General features: G+C 39.9%; 1 protein-coding gene across 5 annotated transcripts in view; it reads left to right on the top strand.

Moving 5' to 3' along the window:
* Positions 1 to 23719, top strand: part of pclob (piccolo presynaptic cytomatrix protein b) — a 121814-nt gene that overhangs the window by 74975 nt on the left and 23120 nt on the right. For all 5 annotated transcript variants that reach the window (XM_057837237.1, XM_057837236.1, XM_057837233.1 and 2 more), the window contains 8 exons: positions 4511 to 4599; positions 6643 to 6718; positions 6807 to 6932; positions 11779 to 11887; positions 13656 to 13723; positions 13795 to 14048; positions 19898 to 19945; positions 20065 to 20195. In XM_057837237.1, the coding sequence (XP_057693220.1) occupies positions 4511 to 4599; positions 6643 to 6718; positions 6807 to 6932; positions 11779 to 11887; positions 13656 to 13723; positions 13795 to 14048; positions 19898 to 19945; positions 20065 to 20195 (901 nt within the window). The remainder of the gene's footprint in view (positions 1 to 4510; positions 4600 to 6642; positions 6719 to 6806; positions 6933 to 11778; positions 11888 to 13655; positions 13724 to 13794; positions 14049 to 19897; positions 19946 to 20064; positions 20196 to 23719) is intronic.

Raw genomic sequence — 23719 nt, 5'->3', positions numbered from 1 at the left:
GTAGTTAAAATGGAGAGATTTGGCATTTAGTATGTGATGAAATGAGGGAAAATAAAAATTAGGAGATGGAGGTTGGGGTTATTTGTTAGGTTTTGTGTTGGTTTCCTCCTAGTGTGTCCCCGTGATTGCCTATTAATTTCACCTGTTGTGCCTTCTCCTAGTTTATCTCTGAACTTGCATCCTCCTGTGCTCACCTGTTCCTCGTTGCCTCGTTACCCCTTGTCTGCGTGTGTGTATATAAGCTCTCAGTTTCTTTTCATTCCTTGTTGCGTCATTGTCAATGTACGGGTCCACGTTCATGCCTGCGTCTCCCCCCCCAGTTCCTCGTGTTACTTGACCTGCTTTGAAAGTAAGTTTATTTGTTAGCCCGACTTTTGTTTGTTAAGAGTTTTTGGACACCACAGTCGTTTTGTTGGTACTTTGTTTTTTGTTGGCATTAATTAAAACCTTTTGCACCGCCCTTCTGCCTCGCTTCCTTTTTCCTGCTTTTGGGTCCACACAACCTGTCTGCCCGCGTATTCCTGACATTATTGCTGTTTTTGTTAACTTTTATTTTGCAAATCATTGAAAAAATTCAATTTTGAATGAAAATCAGTTTTTGTATGTGTTATAGAAATAACTGTGCTAAAACAGTTTTCTTTGCATTTCAGTAGTTTAAGAGGTTTGACCCCCCCCCCCCCCCCCACCACCACAAAAATGAAAGAAAAAAAATTAATAAATAAAATTTCTGGCTCCGTGGCGACCTTCACGTCGGGGAGTTCCGGCAAGAAATTCTAGCCACTTTCACCCCTGATTATACTGCTGCAAATAAGTATTTGAACACCTGTCTATTAGTTGGAATTCTCAGCCTCAGACCTGTTAGTCGCCTTTAACTTTTTGAGTCTGACTTTTTGCCCTGTTTGAGACGGTTAGGCGCATATAAACACCTGTCCACACCATACACCTCAAAGGGCTGCCCAATGACACCAGAGACAGAATTGTAGACCATTACAAGGCTAGAAACATTTGCCAGGCAGCTTGGTGATATAAGATCCACCATTGGAGCAATTATTACAAAATGGAAGAAGCTAAACAACTCCCGCAGACTGGGGCTCCATGCAAGAGCTACCTCGTAGGGTCTCAGTGATCCTTAGAATTGTTTATTCAGCCAAAAACTACAAAGGAGAAGCTGGTCAATGACCTGAAATGAGCGGGAATCACCATTTCCAAAGTTACTGTTGGTAATACTCTAAGACATCATGGTTTAAAATCATGCATGGCACGGAAGGTTCCCCTGGTTAACACTAGAAGTCCCAGAGAATTATGGTACTACGAATAGTCTCATTTATTTATTTACATTTATTTAAGGAGTTTTGCACTTTTTACACATTTTTTAACTCACTTCTCCATTACACACAAAAACAGAAAAAAATGGCCCAAATGTATACATTGATTTGAAATAGCGTTTTAGAACTGCAATTTGAGTGTAAAGCAGGAATTGTGTGTATAGTTTAGAAGGACTGAATCATGGGCATGGAGCATGAATTGTGGTAATTGTTTCTGACGTTAGTACAAGAAAATGTGTGAAAACCTTGAGAAAAACAGAAACAGGCTGAGTTTGTGTCGTGAGAAGGGGGATATATTAGGCGAATATTAGGAGTATTTGTTTTGGGAAAGGCTGAGTCAAACTCTGCTGGGTTTTCTAGTGTTAAACCAGGACATGCCCAGGCCTGTTTTAAGTTTGCCAATGACCATTTGCATGATCCAGCGGAGTCATGGGAGAAAGTCGTATGAGATCAAAATGGAACCTTTCGGTCTTAATTCCACTCATAGTGATTATAGGAAGAAGAGTGATGAGTACCAACCCAAGAACAGCATCCCTACTGTGAAGCACCGGGGTGGTGGCATCATGCTTTGGGGGTGTTTTTCTGCATATGGGACTAGATGACTGCATTGTATTAAGTAGAGGATGACCAGGGTCATGTACTGTGAGATTTTGGGGAATAACCTCCTTCCCTCAGTTGGACCATTTAAAATGGGTCGTGACTGGGTCTTCCAGCATGACAATGGCCCAAAGCAGGCAGCCAGAATAACCAAGGAGTGGATTCCTAAAAAGCATATCAAGGTTCTGGAGGGGCCTCCCCAGTCTCCAGACTTAAACCCAATAGAAAATCTTTGGAGGAAGCTCAAACTCCGCGTTTCTCAGTGACAGTCCAGAAACCTGATTGAGCTAGAGAAGACGTGTGGAGCAGTTGTGCAAAATCCCTGCTGCAGTCTGTGCAAACCTGGTGAAAAGTTCAAACGTTTGGCCTCTATAATTGTAAAGAAAGGGTACTGTACCAAATATTGACATTGATTCTTTCAGGTGTTCAAATACTTATTTGCAGCAGTATAATACAAACAAAGTGTTTTTAAAAAATTATATACACTGTGATTTCTGGATTTTTTAAAAAACGATTATCTCTCATAGTGGACAAGCACCTTCCACGAAAACTTAAAACCCGCCCATCATTTCCAGAACTTGCAAAATAACTGGGTGTTCAAATACTTATTCTCCTCACCGTAATTTACTCCAGAGGTGGGTAGTGTAGCTAAAAAAAAAAATACTCAAGTTAAGCATTACTTCAAAATAAGATCACTGAAGTAAAAGTAGTCATCAAAAAAAATGTACTCAACTACAAATTTTTAAAAAGTATTCGGTGAAAGGAATACTCAAGTAATGGGTAATTGCTGACAATGTTTGACTTTTTAAGCAACATTATAGATGATGTTGTGGTGAGAGAAAAAAATATATACATGAACTGATATTAATATACAGTACCATAACCTATTGGGCCACATAAATACACAAAAAAACACTTAATCCCGACTAGAAAAATTTCTAGAAATGAAATGTCACTTTTCCAAAGAGAATGAATGCCCTCTAAAGGAGAAAACATTTCCGACTGTCAAATTAAAACAATCGTATCTACTGTTTTCCATGGTTTATAGGTGACAAATAAAATCTGAGGGACACCAAAATCTGTGCTTTCGAGTAACAGTGAGGGCAGCGCTTTATTTTCAAATTATTTATTTTTTACGGCGCTTTAATGACGCCACGTGATTGAACGTGTCGGCGAGATCATAGGACATCCTTCTGCAAGCTTCTGTGTAGACATGTGACTGTATTATTACGTTTGATTGGTATAATGGAGTCGTAATTATTTTTGTAACGCCTCATTAATGAAACTGTACTGGCAAAAATAAAGTCAGATCTAATACTATATTAGTCCTGCAACGATTAATCGATTAACTCGAGTAACTCAATTAGAAAAAAGCCACGAATCAGATGTTGCTGCTTCGAGGATTCGTTTAATTACAGTGACATTGTAATGGTTTATTTTTGAAAGTGTTGCATTTAGTTTTATTGATTTGGGTAGAGACAGTGCCCTCTAGTGGCAACAGTGAATATGGCATAACATAAGGTATGTTTTGTTGAGGTAATATGTTTGTTTATGCATTCGGTATATAGTTTGGAAGTATATTTAGCAGTTTTTTCTGGAAATATGTGTTTGAACGATTTGTTAAGAGCATTAGAAAAAAAGGTTAGCATTTTATAGCATTTAAGCTAGCGGATGTGTGCTATATAAGTTAGCCAATTGTTCTTTTGTTGGACTTAGATCCTCATTTATTCATTTTTTAAAAAATATTGTTTGAAGCTTAAGTGCAGGTATTTTAATTTTTTGGTAAATGCATTTATTCCATTTCTGAAATGAAAATGTATTTAAATGTCATGCTCTTTTTAAAGTGTAATCTTAGCAAACCATAATAAGTATTATTGCAAGAATAAACACTTATTTGTTTTACATATCCTGAAATTAATTCTGCAACGCATCAAATGTTGGTAATCTGATTACTTGATTATTTGAACTAACAGATAGATCAATTGATTACCTAAGTAATCGATAGCTGCAGCCCTACACTATGTAAAATAGTAAATTTTTCTCAATAGGTTACTCAAGTAAATGTAATGGAGTAAATGTAACGCGTATTTACCCACCTCTGCAGTTGTCTTAAGATCTTTGTAAACTGTAACTCTTTGTAACTGTAAAGTCAAAGTAAAAAGTCAAGTAAAAACATTTAACTACTGTCCAGTGAAAAATAAATCATAAATAAAATTCTAAACTACATACTCTTGTCTTGTTTGACATTTGAGGGAGGAATTTCTGTTGATCTAAAAAATATACAACTTTCATCACGTTGTACATTAATTAACCTTCTAAATTCTAAGCGTGATCTCTGCATAAAGACAGAATTGAGGAATTGAGGCTTATGTATCGAGATGCATTTCCAAATGAATCCTCCATCATCTTGGGCAAAGTTAGGTCCATTGATGTGTAACAGACTTTGTGATGCATATTGGAAACAATGTTTCCAAAGCTTGATTGGAAGATTGAGCTCTGCTTTATATACAGTAATTCCTAACCATGCTTGAAGTAGATATATTAGTGACGAACACACAAGCTTTTTAACAGCTGCTCTCCTTGCTCAGCCTACCATCTGAGACAAGAGGACACTGACTGGTTCGACAAACCGAGAGAAGGTCATCCTCAGGCCAGACACATGGCTGACAGGAGACAGGTGAGTTCCTGATTTACAAGATACGATGCGACGGTATTGAACACTTCAGAAAGCCTACTTGAAATTAGAATTGCCAAAGAAATTAAGGCTATTATGCTAGTTAATATACAGTGGTATGGAAAAAGTATCTGAACCTTTTGGAATATCTCACATTTCTGCATAAAATCACCATCAAATGTGATATGATCTTTGTCAAAATCGCGCAGATGATAAAACAGTGTCTGCTTTAACTAAAACCACTCATACATTTGATAAGTTTTCATATTTTAATGAAGATAGTATGCAAACAATGACAGAAGGGGGGGAAATAAGTAAGTGAACAATCACATTTAATATTTTGTGGCCCCGCTTTGGCAGCAATAACTTCAACCAGACGCTTCCTGTAGCTGCAGATCAGTTGGCACATCGATCAGGACCAATCTTCTCTACAAAACTGTTCTAGTTTAGTCAGATTTCTGGGATGTCTGGGAGATGCTTCACAATTCACAACTGTATAATGACAATGAAGGGCTATTCCATTCTATTCTGTTCTGTGAATCGCTGTCTTTATGCCATGACACAGCATTTCAATGGGGTTCAAGTTTGGACTTTGACTTGGCCATTCCAGAACGTGTATTTTGTTCTTCTGAAACCATTCTAAAGTTAATTTACTTGTGTGTTTTGGATCATTGTCTTGTTGCAGCATCCATCATCTTTTTAGCTTCAACTGTCTGACAGACAACTTGATGTTTTCCTGCAAAACATCCTGATAAACTTTTGAAATCATTCTTCCATTTATGATTGCAAGTTGTCGAGGCCCTGAGGCAGCAAAACAGCCCCAAATCATGCTCCCTCCACCATGCTTCACGGTGGGGATGAGGTGCTGATGTTGGTGAGCTGTTCTATTTTTCTTCCACACATGACGTTATGTGTTGCTCCCAAACAATTCAACTTTGGTTTCATCAGTCCACAAAACATTTTGCCAAAACTTCTGTGGAGTGTCCAAGTGCCTTTTTGCAAACATTAAACGAGCAATATTTATTTATTTATTTTTGGACAGCAGTGCCTTCCTCCGTGGAGTCCTTCCATCCATCCTTCCATCGTTCTTGGCCATAGTTTTACATATAGTTGATGTGTGCACAGAGATATTGAACTTTGCCACTGATTTCTGTAAGTCTTTAGCAGACACTCTCTGGTTCTTTTTTTTACCTTTTTGAGAATTCTGCGCTGAACTCCTGGCGTCATCTTTGGTGGACGGCCATTCCTTGGGAGAGAAGACCGTGCCAAACTCTCTCCATTTGTAGACAAATTCTCTGACTGTCGATTGATGAACATCCAGACTTTTAGAGACGGTTTTGTAACCTTTCCCATCTTTATACGAATCAACAATCCTTGATCGCAGGTCTTCAGACAGCTCTTTTGACCGAGCCATGATGCACATCAGACAATGCTTCTCATCAAGAAATTTCCTACCAGATTGTGTTTTATAGTGGGCAGGGCAGCTTTAAACGACTCATCAGTGATTGGGCATACACCTGACTTAAAATGTTTGCTAAAAATTGGTTTCAATTTCTCTTTAAGTCTCCTTAGGCAGAGGGTTCACTTACCTAGTTTTTCTCCTTCTGTCATTGTTTGCATGCTATCCTCATTAAAATACGAAAACCTATAAATGTTTGGGTGGTTTTGTTAAAGCAGACACTGTTTTTTTTTGTTACATCTGTGTGATTTTGACAAAGATCAGATCACATTTGATGGTGATTTTATGCAGGAATGTGAGAAATTCCAAAAGGTTCAGATACTTTTTCATACCGCTGCAGCATAAATAGTGAAATGTAAGGGTTGTAAATCTCTGGAGGTCATGAGCAATTGAATTGGACATACTACGACTGGAAAGTAGACTACTCAATGATGGCATGACTAAAAAAATGACATAAAGGATCACTGAAAAGCAGATTGAAAGACTTTAGTCACTGTTGGCATGAACAGTGACTAAAAAGCTAGCTTATAAAAGCTACTTTAGGGATAATGTTTGACTTCTCCTGACTTAATTAATTTCTTCTTCAGATGAAACTCGTCCCTTACGTCTTCCCTCACACTCGAGTCAAGCTCACCAGAGACCAGAGGGATTCTAGCGTGTCAGGTACAACGTCATACTGACAGAGCAAAGACTCCTCTCTCCTTCTGTATATAGCTTGATTGTTACATATTTGGTTACTTGGTTACAATAGGGAATGGACTCGGGATCCGGGTGGTAGGCGGCAAGGAGATCCCGGGAAGCCGAGGGGAGATCGGCGCCTACGTTGCCAGAGTCATCCCAGGAGGCATCGCAGAACAAACAGGAAAAGTCATTGAGGGTAAGAAGATTATGAGAAGTTTAGCTCCGCTTAAGCTCCTTTCACAAACATATCCTAGTAAATTCCTGTGTAAGATGATGCGAGATTTACTCGCGTCATTGCTTTCACGTATGGAGCGATATCCCGGGAATGACGCGGGTTAAACACTCTCACAGACTTGTCCCCGTGTTGTCACTCGGCGCTCTCTGTGTGGGGAGAGCTTCTGGCGCGATTTTATAACCCGGACATTACGTCATTTTTGGCCGGCATCGGCTGTCACATTCTGTTGGTCAGATCATGTTTTGTTACAGAGCCAGTGTTCTGCCACAATCTGCTACATCGGCGTAACGTCCTACATTAGTCCAATTTGACACCCAAAGTACTACCGTGCGCGCTAAACTTGTTTTGTTTAGATGCATACAGGCAGAACGTACTACAAAAATGCCTTAAGAAAATACTCAAATGTAGTTACATCAAATAAGGACGGTTTAAATACGCTACATGACTAATGTGGTCAACTGCTTCAAAGCTAACACAAAAAAAACAGATTGGTTAAAAGAATGAGAGGGTAATACAAGCAAAAAGTATTTTTGAGGCAATGAAAAGGTTTTAAAAAACTAAATAAAAACAAAAATAGTGAGTACTCGCCGCTTCTAACCGATGTGCGCATGCGTCCGGATGCTTGCGCAATCGCGCTGAGCATTGTGTAGGACGTTTCACCGCGTAGTAAGGAATGGCCGAACACCGGTTGTGAAAGTGTTCCCTACGTCGTAACTGCAGCCAATTCAAGCTCATCAAGACTGTATTTCAGCCCAGGCGATCCAAGAGAAGGGTGCAGAGATATTAACTTGCTGGGCGCCATTTGACACCTTGTACTCTCAAATTTCGTGCATTTGCTAGCTTGGTTGTCTGCCACCCTTGTTTTGAAATCCCATACGTTGTGCTGGGATTTGAGTGTATTTGTTTTGTTGTCTTATCGGCTCTCTGCCTACCCCTTAGGTTAGTATTATTGATCCCTGTTTACATACTCATCGCGGACCCATTGTGTTATTCCCCCTTTTCCGCGATCGCGTGTGTTTTTGTTCGGTTCGTAACCTTGTTTCCGCAGTTGCACACCCTAACATCGGCAACAAAATAAACCACACATTTCCAAAGATGGACGATCCACTCTCTTCCTCGGCTCTACGATCCAGCAGCAATTTAATTTCGTTATGTTTTCAGTTTAATTTAGCTATTTCCAGCTTGCTACATTGATAATTGCAATGTTTGTTTACTGCTTTTCGTCTTACTGCGAAGAAAGAGGAAGTGACGGTCGGCCTGCCATGATATTTACGTCGTCAGCCATTGTGCGCTTGCTTTCATTCACACCCCTTTCCGGGAATGTCCTGGACATTATACTAAGACGCGACCCGTTAAATGTCCGCATAATTTCCGTGTCAGTCGATTGGGGAAACTGCTTTTACATACAACGGCTGCCCGTTTAAATCCTGGGATTTATTGTTCAGCTGTATGTGAAAGGGGCTTTGGTTTCCAGTTCATGGTCGATATTATGCAAATTAGCTAGCTTGAGATATCGCGGTAAGTGGCATTTGTTTGTTTGGTTTTTACAGATTTGTGCACAAGCTATTTGGTTAATTTCCCTGAGATCTGTAGCTTTTATTTGTAAGAACTGATGTTTACGAGACTTAATGGAATCAGCAAGTCACATACTTTCTGTCATTTTTGAGTGCACAGAACATCACATCCTGTGAGCTTACCTTGGGTGATGTTAGTCATTAAGCTATTTTTAGCAAGCCTTATAGAGCAGAGGCAGGCGCATTCCCCTCTCCAGCTGAGTTGAAATTTCCAAACGAAGAAAACTGATGTCTAATTACACAAGTACAGCTTTTTCCTTTGGTTAATTAAAATTTCGACTCGCATTTGTGATTGGTAATTTTGACAAATGGAGGAGGCTACTTCTTATTTTATTAACACTTTAGCCAGTGGTGTCGTTAGGCCTCAAGCCACCCTAAATAATAATTTGATGATGTTTTATTTAAAAAAAAAAATGCTGACACATTCACTATGAAGTTTCCAGAATATTAGTTTAAATTAGGGCTTTCAAACGATTAAAATGTTTTAATCGAGTTAATCACAGCTTAAAAATTAATTAATTGTAATTAATCGCAATTCAAACCATCTATTAAATATGCCATATTTTTCCTGTAAATTATTGTTGGGATCAGAGGCATAGCAAGACTCCCCGGGGGCCCCAGGCAACAAGCAACATGGGGCCCTTCGAGCGTGTGCAAGTAAGGGGGACAGTTGGACTTGGAGCAATAGCATATTTAATAAAAGTCTAATAACGCCTCGCTCTCATAGAGCGCTTTTTAGGACACTCAAAGTGCCCTCTCCATTGCATTATTCATTCACTCTACTCTAGGATTACAATTATTTTAGATGCATATGTGTTATATTTTTTTTTTATAGAGTATTAGACGAGGAACACGATAGACCCATTAATAGACTGTTTTGGAAAAATCACCATTTCTTTAAGTAGTCACATGAATAATGAGGTGTGAAAATCAACGTAAACTAACTCGGCAAAGACTTTCCAGAGAGTACTTGGTGAGTCACTCTTTAAACAATCATGTGGTATTAATAGCTGATTGGACTTTCTTAAACATGTATAATCTATGTGACATGGTTAGTGTTGATTGGGATTGATAACAGAATCGTTAGATCATCTGCCAAATGATTCCATGGTATTGAAAAACTCCCTACACTTGTTGCTGTGACAGTGCAGTAAAGCTGCGTGTGCTAAATCTGTTGGCCTTCTGCGGGCCCCTACTGGCTGGGGGCCCTAGGCAATTGCCTGGTTTGCCTAATGCCTCTGGTTGGAATGGAAAGATAAGACACAAGACGGATATATACATTCAACATACTGTACATAAGTACTGTATTTGTTTATTATAACAATAAATCAACCATTGGGCATTAACATTATTAACATTCTGTTGAAGTGATCCTTGGATAGAAAGACTTGTAGTTCTTAAAAGATAAATGTTAGTAAAAGTTATAGAATTTTTATATCAAAACCCCTCTTAATTTTTTCGTTTTTATAAAGTTTGTAAAATTTTCAATCAAAAAATAAACTAGTAGCTCGCCATTGTTGATATAATTGAATAATTATGGTGCTGAAACCCATAAAATCATTCGCACCCAAGCGCCAGCAGAGGGCGGCAAAACACCAAAAAACACAAGTAACAAGTGGAAGTGACACTTTGCTGTCATTTTAAACTGTTTGAGCGGGGCATGTGCGTTAAATACGTCAAATATTTTAACGTGATTAATTTAAAAAATTAATTAACGCCCGTTAACGCAATAATTTTGGCAGCCCTAGTTTAAATCAATAATCATATAACCTATCATTAATAAATTAAATATGATCACGAATCTGTCAGTTTCCCCTCACTTCATACAGTAAGGTAACGAGCCCCTTCAGTGCGTAATTATCCAATCCATTCCAATTATTCATATAGAAAATGCCCACATCACTGAAAATCCACTCCGCGTTTTCCCTTTGACCTTGCTCGACGTCAGTCACGGGCCGGCGTTAGAGTATAACTGCGTTTTTTTTTTCAGTAGTGAGTAATCTAATTAACTACTTTTCCCATCTTTGTAACACAGTTACCATTACTGAGGATGTGAAAGGGGACGTTTCTACAATTTGGTTCAATGAAAGGGAAGTTGTCTGATATTGACAGCTGTCTGGATAGAGCAGAGCATGAAAAGATAGATAAAGGATGGACATAAGAAGGTTATACAAGAAGGTGAGTATTTATCACTGCTAGTAACAGTTAGTTCTAGCCCCGACTAACAGCAGAAAGTACCACGTAATTAATGAACCAACTGCTCCGTCTTCGACAAATAAAAACCTGGCTTGAACACTAAATCTTTGCGCACGTCTTACCATTTGTTTTGTGTGCACTCTTTTTACCACTTATCTTTTGGGTGACTTCCTTCTGGAGTATCAGCTGTGTTTCTCACTTAACGTATAGATGAGTACAGGAGCTGAGCTCATTCACATATGATTATCATCAGTGGATAGTCATAATCAGACACTAATAATAATCACTCCACCACTTTTATTGGCCTGTAGGAGTCAGAGCAGAGTGACAGAAGACCATTGATGCTTCCATCTACCGAGTAACTTGCAATTGTAGCCATTTTTCCAGTTTTTCTATTGTACTGAAAATAGACTGAAACAACAACAATAATAATCAATAAATTATCAATCTTTTTTTTAGCTGTTTGTGAAGTTTTGTGCTTGTACTCTACGTTCACTTACATTCTGGTCATCTCCTGGGGGCTAAGCCCCCTGTTCTATAAACCTAGTGACACCCCTGACTTTAGCTGTTTAGAAGAACAGGTATTCCTTTCATTAAAGCATCACTCTTAATAGATAAGTGGGCGATGATGCAGTCAGAGCACCCATGTGTTTACCAGACTCACGCTGAATGAATGCAGAGTGCGACACGGCAGAACATGCCTGCAGGTGCAACCTTAAATAGAGCGGAGGAGGACTAAAATGAAATGCAGCGTACATAACGACAGCTTTCGGAAAAAGGATGCATATTAATCTGAAATTATTGTCATGGTGCCAGACGGTTTTGTAATTATGAGCGAGGACTCACTCAGCGCACTTTTTCGGCAAATTAGCTTTAGATTTTGGTGCTGTTGTCTTTGTTCAGTGGATGATTCAACCATCAACATACATGCTCAATTGAACAGACATAACTTGTGGCATGTACTTGGGATACTTACTTGGCAATAATGAGTTCCATTAGCATCTAATGACTTTTTTCCCTACTGATCGCCATTGCAGGCATGCAGGTGCTAGAGTGGAACGGCTTGCATCTGACGGGAAAGACCTACGAGGAAGTGCAAGGCATCGTTGGTCAGGCCTGTGCAGAGGCGGAGCTCTGCGTGCGGCTGTAAGTCGGTAGTTTTATTGTTTCCCTTCATGGTATAGTATAGTATAGTATAGTATAGTATAGTATAGTATAGTATAGTATAGTATAGTATAGTATAGTATAGTATAGTATAGTATAGTATAGTATAGTTCCATATGAATTAACACTTAAGAAGGCATTCATTTAAGGAATAGGAATCAATCAATCAATCAATCATTCAATAAATAAACAATCTACTTTAGGTGTCGTATTTGGAGCCATAACCAGAGGGATTTTTTTTTTTAAAAATGTATGATTTTAATTGTATTAATTGAGTACTTATGAACATTTTATTGTTTTCGGGCAACATTCAGGGCAATTAGATATTTTATGGGCTGGAACAGTTTATTTTAGGTCAAATAAGAGGCTGCCATTGACCCCGCTCGATAAAAGACTTAACTATCAGTTGACGGGAAACAGTAGGGGGCCTATTTTCAAAAACTTCAAATTCAAATATTTTCAAAACCAAAGCCGCTAGCGACCTAAAACCAAAACAGGCACCTCCCTTAGGCATATATGGCTAGGTTCATACTGCAGGTCTTAAAGTGCGTACGACAGGATTAAAAAAAAAGACTTTAAAAACATTATTATGTGAATTAACTGTCAAAATTATCGCGTTAACGGGCGGTAATTAATTTTTTAAATTAATCACGTTAAAATATTTCACGCAATTAACGCACATGCCCCGCTCAAACAGATTAAAATAACAGCACAATGCAATCTCCACTTGTTACTTGTGTTTTTTGGAGTTTTGTCGCCCTCTGCTGGCGCTTGGGTGCGACTGATTTTATGGGCTCAAGCACCCATGAGCATTGTGTAATTATTGACATCAACAATGGCGGGCTACTAGTTTATTTTTTGATTGAAAATTTTACAAATTTTATTAAAACGAAAACATTAAGAGGGGTTTTAATATAAAATTTCTATAACTTGTACTAACATTTATCTTTTAAGAACTACAAGTCTTTCTATTCATGGATCGCTTTAACAGAATGTTAATAATGTTAATGCCATCTTGTTGATTTATTGTTATAATAAACAAATACAGTACTTATGTACCGTATGATGAATGTATATATCCATCTTGTGTCTTATCTTTCCATTCCAACAATAATTTACAGAAAAATATGGCATATTATATAGATGGTTTGAATTGCGATTAATTACGATTAATTAATTTTGAAGCTGTAATTAACTCTATTAAAAATTTTAATCATTTGACAGCCCTATTAAAATCATATTTTGAGACGATTTGACTATATAGGCCTACAAAAAACACAGATGACAAGAAATTAGTTTAGCCATGCCTACTATTATAGGGCTCTAGCGTCCCCAACAGGTGGATGACGTCTGCAGGGTAATGGTTTCATCTGATTTACAATTCAGCCCATTGAGGGGGAATGATTCAGAACGAGGATAATGCGACAAAGAGAGCCGCAAAATGTCATTGTTTCAGTCTCTTTACTCCAATATTTTTACAGGATATTCTTTTTATCAAAGTATTTTTCCCAAATTGCTAAAAATATGGTATGGTCATGACATAACAGTCTTGTGCTAAATGGAATATGAAATAATAAAAATGCATTTATCCAGTACGACATGGCAAAATTACTCCGTAATGGTCAAAACTGTCGACTTCAACTTTACCTTTACCTTCACCTCGCTGGTCACTCTGTACTCCACACCCTCTTCATCTGACTCCTTTGAGCAATTGTTGCGAAAATGCACTTGTTGATATTTCCCCAAACAGAGACCTTAACATGCTATCAGACCCCGAGCACCCACAAGTCCTGGAGCACCACGTCCAGCTTAAGGCTGGTATGTACACTGGATCGGCATGCATATGCGTTGTGCTAGGATGGTGTGACCAACCTGCGGTTTGTTTCTAGTCGGAGGCCAGCGTTCCCCCGGTGTGGATCCCAATCAGCTGGCCGCGGAGCTGCATAAGGTGTCCCAGCAGCAGGCGCCGGGCGTGATGGGCGGGACTGGCGCAGGACTCGGAGGACCTGCGGGTCTGAGCGTGCTGTCGGCGCTGGAGCGTTCGGCTCTTCTCCATTCGGGCACCGGATCAGCTGCCTCCAGCGGGGTGCCCAGCCCTGGCCAACCTGGCTCGCCAGCTATCAATAAGAAACAACGAAACAAGGTGAGATGGAAATATACATTTTCACCAAAAATCTAATACAGTGGTACTCAGGGCTGTCAACAGACTTGAAGGGGCCCGGGACAAGAGACAATTATAGGGCTCTCCCACCCCTGCCACCGGCTTGTCACGACAACCTACGCAGTACTTTTAACGCTTTGCAAACAAGGAGAGTGTAAATTTTCAAATGATTTAATTTGAGATGGATAGTTAAATCTAACAGACCGTAATGTGATGTGACACAATATAAACAAACAATTTCCATCTATTATCCCACGTAGGCTACAATACAAAGCAATACAATACAATACAACTGAGAGTGCTATGCCTGCCTGCTAAGCAACAAAACAGTATAACAAAACATCTTGTGCCTGGTGTTAACAAGCCCTCAAACAGTGATGCGCCTAGATTTTTTGACAGACTGGAATCGGGCTTTGGTCACAGTGATCGCGAATGTTAGCGTTTAGTGTTACTTAGAGGCATTTGTTCACGTACCGACATCACCGTCCACAGCCAACTCTGCCCTAATACTCTTGCTTCTTGTCCCCTTTTTAAAAACTTAATTTTTTCTTGTTCACCTCTATGATGTACATCTCTTTTTCTTTTTTTCTTTTCTTTTCTGCATACCCGATTGATGGCGACTCGCCATGTTTAGAGTTTATAACAGTGAAAGATTTTAATTTCCTGCTTCAGGGCATGTACGTAGTGTAGCCTTGAGTGCGCCAGAGCGGGGTCAAACCATTCTCTGCTAATACGTGGTGGGGCGTTGTGCAAAAAAAGGAAAAAATATATATTTTAAATATTTAATATGTGAACGTTTTTAAGTATATATCGAGTAGAACATAATATTTAATCAGACAATGATTTAAATAAAAAAGAAATAGCTGAACGTAAAGTAAAATAAATCAAGGGTTATTCAGGGGCCCCTATGGTCCTGAGGCCCGGGACAACATGGCCGGTTGCCCCCCCCCCCACTTACCCCTACTTACGAACGTCTCTGCATACAGAATTTTACAGTTAATTCACGCCTCAACAGGGAAAATATTGCCTCTTGTTACAAAATAAATTTCAGGATATGAAAGGCAAAAATACAGTATGGCTTGTACTCACAGTTCCCAGAGTTCACTGAAAGTAACATAGCTGCTCTGCCATTGGCTATTGCCTAGTATTCCTGGCATCCCATTGGCTAAAAGGGACCTCTACTATATGTGTATGTGTGCATAGGCGGATCTTCTATTCAGGCGAAGTAGGCGATCGCACTAGGCCCCCAACCAGTTGGGGGCCCCCAACCAGCTGCCCTTGCCCCAACAAGCAAGGGCTTGGCCCACTGGAGCCAGCAGCACCCCCAACTATTCGTCATGTATAATTATGTCAACATACCAAACAAACAAATAACAAAACAAAAAAGAAAGCCATTTGAATGCTGCATTTATATTATCTCTCCCACACACACACGCACGACAATGGACTGTTCCACGACGACAGACTGAGTATCAGTCGTTTATCTTCATTTAGCACCGTTTAGCTTCGCTTAGCTCCGTTTGGCATCGCTTAGCTGTTCGTCAGCTTCACTTAGCTCTCCTGCGTTTTTCACACCACTAAGCTCGCAATTTTTACAGCTCACTTGCTACTTTGCACGTCGGCTATCGTTTATTGCGAACACATGAGCGAACGTTCTCTCCATGAGAGCCAAAGTGCAGTGAGGGAGAAGTTGAGAACAGGCCGGAGGCCGCTAATGCCTCTTTTAACTTTCTTCTTCTTTTTCACATCGAACATAAAATACACGACAGCACACCCTGTGGCGAAACAATGCAGTACAGTTCCAATCAGTCATACAATAACACTCAACAGCTGGTTAATGGCATTTGCTAAAAATTAAATCTATTAGTGACACCATAAGCAATGACGAAGAATGTTTTTTTACGGAGTGTAAAGCTTTCGGTTAGCGGTTTAGCGAACGCCGGTGAACATTTCAAAATAAAAGCACGTCATGTTTGTCACATAAATAATAATTTCTGGAGTAAATCCCACATACTTCAGAATTAATATTATAATATGTTGAGTAAATACTACAGAATACAGATTCTACACTAAGAATAGCTTTCAAATGACACTCTTTATGACAAATATGATTGGCAATGAATAATTATTATAATTATTATACTACTATTACATATAGTAGTATACTATAATAATAATGCTAGATTTTTTTTAAGAATTGTTTTGAATAATGTTGGATAGGCAAAGTCAATTTTCTGAATCTGTTTACTTTCCATTCTTTTGCACTAGTACATGCTATCAGCATTTAACCTCATTGTTTATTTGTGATTAATTATTGTTATTTACATGATTATTTTGTACTTTAATAAAGAATTTAAGTGCTCCAAAATGGTTTTGTCAATTAATAAGTATCAACAAAAATTTCATTGCTCAATTAGTAAAAAAAAAAAAAAAAGAAAGAAAGAAAATTATTAGATTAGTCGACTAATTGTAAAACTAGTCGGCTGACTAATCAGGAGAAGATTTGTCGTTTAGGACAGCCCTAGTGTACCAGAACATATTTCCTCCACACCCTTCTCAACGTTTTAACTCCTGACCCATGAAGAGGGCCCCTGGATATGTTTGCCTTAGGCCCCAAAATTGCCAAGTCCGCCACTGTATGTGTGTATCCCAGTGTCCTCTTCATTCGCCCATCATGTTCCGACAGCTTTAGATGAGTGTATTAACTTTAATTCTTTACTCCATTCTTGATTTTTTTACATTATGCACAACTGAGCATTCGTAGCCAGTCATCCCAGTTTAAATGAATTGGATGTGTTTCTTTGTCAATGGCATGTAATAAGTTCAAAGTCCAAATTGTGGTCAGGCCTGTTTCACACATATCCTCTGTTGACCTCCACCATTTTGATTCCATTAGCTTGACATAACACAACACTTCCAAAGGGGAGGTCTCCTCCCGGGAAGAAGGTCAACGCTATTATGCTTTACATCAGTTACTGACAGGACAATTATGATAGAACAAGTAAATGCAGTGCTGTGGTGCGTGACCCTCACAGGAGCTGTGCGAGGAGGCATGCAAGGACACGCAAACACACACGCATACATTGATGTGCATTAATTATTTTGCGAAATGAAATTATGCCATTGACGGCCATAGACGTCCAGTCTATTTAAACTGGGAGGAGGATGATGAGGTTTCAATGCCACTGACAACGGTGATGATAGCATACTGGGCGGGAATCATAGGAATAAAGGGATACAGTATTGATTAAAATTATTGATTCAAATTCTCATTTCTACTTATTTCCATACCTTGAAGTTCAACTACATTGCTTGCTCACAGCGGGATCTTTTGCGCTCAAATTTGAAAGTATTTTTTGTATGTATTTTTGTTCATTTCATTTATTTTTGTTGTTTGTTTTATCGTTTTACTACTTTTATAGAAAATATTTTACCGGCAAAGTCTTAATTTTAAATTCATATATAATATATAGAAAAGTCAATTGCATGCAATGACATTTTTCAGCCACCAGAGGGTATTTGGCCTCTCCTTAATATCCGAGTATGCTGACAATAGATGTCCAGGCGACTGTATTTGAAGGCTTTATTGTAAAATCTGTTTTTTCATGAGATATAAATTATGAGAAATATATTTGAAACTGGTGCGCACCGGAAATTATCTGGTTAACGATAGCATTATATAGCATTTAAGCTAGCGGACTTTTGCTATGCAAGTTAGCCAATTGTTGTAAACATTAGCATTATATAGCATTTAAGCAAGCAGACTTGCTATACAAGTTAGCCAATTGCAACAATGTAAAAATTGGCTAACTTGACTAGCAAAAATCCACTCACGTAACTCCTATATAATGCTAATGTTTACCAGTTTCTGGTGCACGCTAGAAACAATCTGATTGTTTTTTTTTTTATAATTGCGATAATTTATTCTTATGGTGTACTCTCATACTACTGTAAGTGAACCATTTGACGTACTATTTAATTTAGGAGAGGGTAAAGAATATACAGTGGGGCAAATAAGTATTTAGTCAACCGCCAATTGTGCAAGTTCTCCTACTTGAAAAGATAAGAGAGGCCTGTAATTATCAACATGGGTAAACCTCAACTGTGAGAGACAGAATGTGGGGGGGAAAAAACAGAAAATCACATGCTTTGATTTTTAAAGAATTTATTTCCAAATTAGGGTGGAAAATAAGTATTTGGTCACCACAAACAAGCAAGATTTCTGGCTGTCAAAGAGGTCTAACTTCTTCTAACGAGGTCTAATGAGGCTCCACTCGTTACTTGTATTAATGGCACCTGTTTTAACTCATTACCGATATAAAAGACACCTGTCCACACTTCAGTCAGTCACACTCCAAACTCCAATATACCCATGACCAAAGAGCTGTCAAAGGACACCAGAGACAAAATTGTAGACCTGCACCAGGCTGGGATGACTGAATCTGCAATAGGTAAAACGCTTGGTGTAAAGAAATCATCTGTGGGAGCAATTATTAGAAAATAGAAGACATACAAGACCACTGATAATCTCCTTCGATCTGGGGCTCCATGCAAGATCTCACCCCGTGGCGTCAAAATGATAACAAGAACGGTGCGCAAAAATCCCAGAACCACACGGGGGGGACCAAGTGAATGACCTACAGAGAGCTGGGACCACAGTAACAAAGGTTACTATCAGTAACACAATGCGCCGCCAGGGACTCAAATCCTGCACGGCCAGACGTGTCCCCGTGCTGAAGCCAGTACACGTCCAGGCCCGTCTGCGGTTCACTGGAGAGCATTTCGATGATCCAGAAGAGGACTGGGAGAATGTGTTATGGTCAGAAGAAACCAAAATAGAACTTTTTGGTAGAAACACAGGTTCTCGTTTTTGGAGGAGAAAGAATACTGAATTGTATCCGAAGAACACCATACCCACTGTGAAGCATGGGGGTGGAAACATCATGCTTTTGGGGCTGTTTTTCTGCAAAGGGACCAGGACGGCTAATCTGTGTAAAGGAAAGAATGAATGGTGCCATGTATCGAGAGATTTTGAGTGAAAATCTCCTTCCATCAGCAAGGGAATTGAAGATGAGACCTGGGTCTTTAAGCATGACAATGATCCCAAACACGCAGCCAGGGCAACAAAGGAGTGGCTTCGTAAGAAGCATTTCAAGGTCCTGGAGTGGCCTAGCCAGTCTCCAGATCTCAACCCCATAGAAAATCTGTTGAGGGAGTTAAAAGTCCGTGTTGCCCAACGACAGCCCCAAAACATCACTGCTCTAGAGGAGATCGGCATGGAGGAATTGGCCAAAATACCAGCAACAGTGTGTGAAAAGCTTGTGAAGAGTTACAGAAAACGTTTGGCCTCCGTTATTGCCAACAAAGGGTACATAATGAAATGTTGAGATGAACTTTTGGTATAGACCAAATACTTATTTTCCACCATGATTTGCAAATAAATTCTTTAAAAATCAAACAATGTGATTTTCTGGTTTTTTTTTTCCACATTCTGTCTCTCATGGTTGAGGTTTACCCACGTTGGCAATTACAGGCCTTCTCTAATATTTTCAAGTAGGAGAACTTGCACAATCTAATATTTTCAAGTGGGAGAACTTGCACTATTAGTGGTTGACTAAATACTTATTTGCCCCACTGTATGCCTGTGAATGTGTGTATTATGTTGTGTGCTTCATTGTTTTGCTACCTGTCGTTTCTTTACTCTTTTACTGTGATAGACGTCCAGTCTAATATCAGTGGATGTAAGTGGCAGCAAGCAAGTTTTAATCACTCTCCATGACCAACCATAACTGATAGAACCCATAACTTTCCTACTTCTCTCTCCTTTTTAGACCTCGGACATGATAAGGATGTCTCATCCCATTACTGGAGAAATTCAGGTAGAGGACACAATGTCCCCCCTCCTCCATCAACAAGATTTAATGACTGGACTTGTAATATGCTTAACGGTCCATATCGCATTACATTTGACAAATACTTCTTCCTCGTGCCAATTCAGCTGCAGATCAACTACGACAGGAACGTAGGAAACCTGATCGTCCACGTACTCCAGGCCAGAAATCTGGCGCCGAGGGACAACGATAGCTACTCGGACCCTTTCGTCAAGGTCTACTTGCTGCCTGGGAGAGGGTGAGACTGCGAGCTATTACTCATGTCTGTTACGCGTCTACCTCCTGCTTTTTATGTGTGCACATCCTGAGTGTATTCACCCTATTTGCTGCTTGATGACTATGTTCTAAGTAAATAATTGACTACCAAAACAGGCTCTTTTGGGTTGGAAAGTTATTGTATTACTGTCTTTAATTTTACTCAATGGGGCTATAGCGATTCAATATTTGAGAATGCTCACTTCCAAAGCAATTAACCGTTAATATGGAACCCGTTTATCCCACTGGCCACCATTGACGGCGCTAGATGTCCAATCCATTGTGACTGGAAGTGACTGGATCATTCATTCGGCCCTCCCAGAGAAAATTATGGAGCTACTAAAGGGACATCGATAGAAATAAAATAAATTTAAGCAATCTGGTGCGCACCAGAAACTATCTGGTGCATACCAGATTGCTTGATACAGATCGCTCTTGTCATTTCCCCTGGAGAAAGAGCGTAAACAAAAGTCGAAGCATGAGAGCTAGGCTACATGGTAACCCCAACCGATTGGCTCTTCCAAGCCTCTCCCTCACCTTTCGAACACGAAAAATCACGTAAAACTACCCCGACTCAATATCTGACAAACTGCTTGAAATTTGTCGAAATCAACTCCACCGACCAATTAAACCCCGGTAACTCTTAAGATTAAGCCTAATGTCAAAACTTCTGAATTTCCGGTTATGTTTAACAGCATATCAGTGCCAATGTAAAACAATGCAAACTGACGGCACAATAATCAACAACACACAAGAGGATTGTACAGTGCAATAAACTCAAAGGTGGTGGCGAGCGCGGATGCGCGTGCAGCCGTGCACACAGAGGCGTAGTGTCCCATTAGGAATACGCAAGCACTTGCCTAGGGTCCCCAGCCAGCAGGGGCCCCCAGAGAGCCAACAGATTTGGCATACAAAGATGTAGCACACCCATCTTCACCCCACTGTCGTAACTACAAGTATAGACCCTACCCACGTGACGTCACAACTCCTTCCTCCTGACTGGTGCCGCCCAATTGTCCGTCAACACATCATGTTTCCCTGTTACGGCTACGTACATTCCTCCTATTTACGACGTGTTTTTCTGCTCGTTAACATTAATAATCAAAATGGTGAAGGCATGTGTGGCGGTCGGTTGCAATAACAGAGAAGATAGACGGAGAAGACGGAGAGACTTGAAGTTCTACCGGATTCCGAGAGACCCGGAGAGAAGAGAGCGAGATGGGCTGCAGCAATTCGACGAGAAAACTGGGCTCCAAACGATTACCACAGATTATGTAGTAGTCATTTTATATCTGGTAAGATGCATTTAATATATATTTAGAGGGTTTGGGGCTGACAACCACAATTAAGATCATTGCTAGGCTAATCGCCGACAACATATACGTATGTATGTAGTGAGAGTGCTATCGCTAAACCATATAAACATTAAAAGCCCTAACTCCATTGACAAACGACATGAAATACATTAGACTTGACAGTGGATGTTAGCAATAACAAAAGATTTTGAATTGCAAATTTCGTAACTCACCTTTCCAAGCACAAGATAGATTCCTGCCGAATTTTCGTGGACGAGGACCTGTTTCACCCAACCAGCAACAAAGTATTTATAAGCCTCCAAGCTCTTAAAGTTTTTCAAACTTTCGTGAGAATAGGCTGATTTTGTCTGGACAAGATAATTGTACAGTTCAGGGTAGCTAGCAGATATCAGGCAAATACGGCGGAGACAGCGGGTCGAAAAACATCGATTTAGGCATCAAATATGGATCTGGCGAATGGATAAACTGAAGCTTTTCCACATAACGCCTTTTATGCAACGCATCAAGTGAGTTTACGGCATCCGAAAGCACCGGGTCTTCCATGAAATGCATTATAAATTGCTCGATCAATTGAGACCATTGATAATACAGACACAAAATTACAGACAAGTGGGCGGAACCATACAGCGAGCACGTGATTTTGTGACGTCGGTGGGTAGGGTCTATAGGAAGTGAATCAATACCATGGAATCATTTGACAGATAATCTAACAATTCCGTTACCAGTCCCAATTAGCATACATGTTTAGACAAGTCCAATCAATTGTATCACTGCATATATGTGCAAAGAGTGATACATCAGGAACTTTATGAAAAGTCCTTGCTGTATTATTTTAAGTTGCTTTTCACAGGCCACCTCATTATTCATGAGACTACTTAAAGAAATGGTGATTTTTCCAAGAAAGTCTATTAATGGGTCTATCGTATTCCTCGTTGAATACTCTATAAGAAAAATATAATATATATGCATCTAAAATAATCCCAAACAATTTTATTAGCAATTTAAATACTCTTTTTAGCAAGGTTCCTTGGGTATGCGGTATGCCACTGCGTACGTTCCCATAGCAACCAGTCCTGTTATTGTCCTACGTCACAAGCGCTGCATATTCTGAGAACAAGAATAGGCGTAGGCGTAAACGTAAGGTGCGCATTTCGAGCAGAGGACGGCCACCCCACCTGTTAGAGGATTAATCTGTGCGTCCATGAACGAATGTAAGTATTTCCTCTTCATGCCATAAAGTTCTTATGATAAGTTAGAGCCGTTATCAGCACGACCGTTTCGTGTTTTTCCTGTTACGTCGGCTGGTTGATCCCACTCGTTCTCGCTGCGTCGAGGAGAGCGTTCTTTATATTATATTCGCATTGCATATTTGCGTTAAGAGGGAAGGTGTTAGTTTAGCATCTTAAAATGATGTTGTACATCCATATGAGTGTAAAGTGCTTAGTTTTCGCAACTTTTATGGCCAAGATGACCACACGCAGCACGCACCCGAACCCCCCCTCCCCCACCTTCGTGTTCATTTTACTGCGCAAATATGTATGTGTGTCACGTGACTCAGAGTGAGAGTGGGCGGCGATCGGGCCTTTTTTTAATTGGCAAAATGAAGAGAAGTTATCCGTCTGGAAATGAAAAAAGAGAGGGGAAAAAAAAGCAGAAGTGGAGAAAAGGAAGCAAGACAGCGGTGAGTGTACTATGTTACTGTAGTTTTATGTCCTAATGTAGTCGAAGCACTGCAGACTAGTAGTAGTAGTAGTGTTTTTATGTCCTAAACCAATTAACTGCCTTGACTTGTTGTAACTAGCTTGTTAGCGTTTGCTAACAGCATTGCAGCATGCTAGCATTTCTTCATGCATAAAGTCCCCCTAACTTGCACATGCTCAAAGGGCCCCATATTGCCTGTTGCCTGGGGCCCCTGGGGACCCTTGCTACGTCTCTGCGTGCACATTAACAACCCGTAAGTACTCACCACAAAACGTGGCGGCAACTAAGCACTTTACACTCAATCGGACTTACAACGCATCCCACAGATGCTAAGCGAACACATCACCTCACGGCATAAATGTGCAACACGCATATGATGTAAACAAAGCTTGCCAACTTGGAGCGATGACTGCCCGTCGTTGCTACGGCAAAGCTACGAAACGTCCCCGCATGTAGGGGGTCCAACCTTTTGCTGATACCCTCCAGGATG

The sequence above is a fragment of the Corythoichthys intestinalis genome, chromosome 5, assembly GCF_030265065.1.
Source record: "Corythoichthys intestinalis isolate RoL2023-P3 chromosome 5, ASM3026506v1, whole genome shotgun sequence".
Classification (NCBI taxonomy): Eukaryota; Metazoa; Chordata; class Actinopteri; order Syngnathiformes; family Syngnathidae; genus Corythoichthys; species Corythoichthys intestinalis.
The sequence above is the reverse complement of the archived record's forward strand: the minus strand, read 5'-3'. Positions and strand labels throughout refer to the sequence as shown.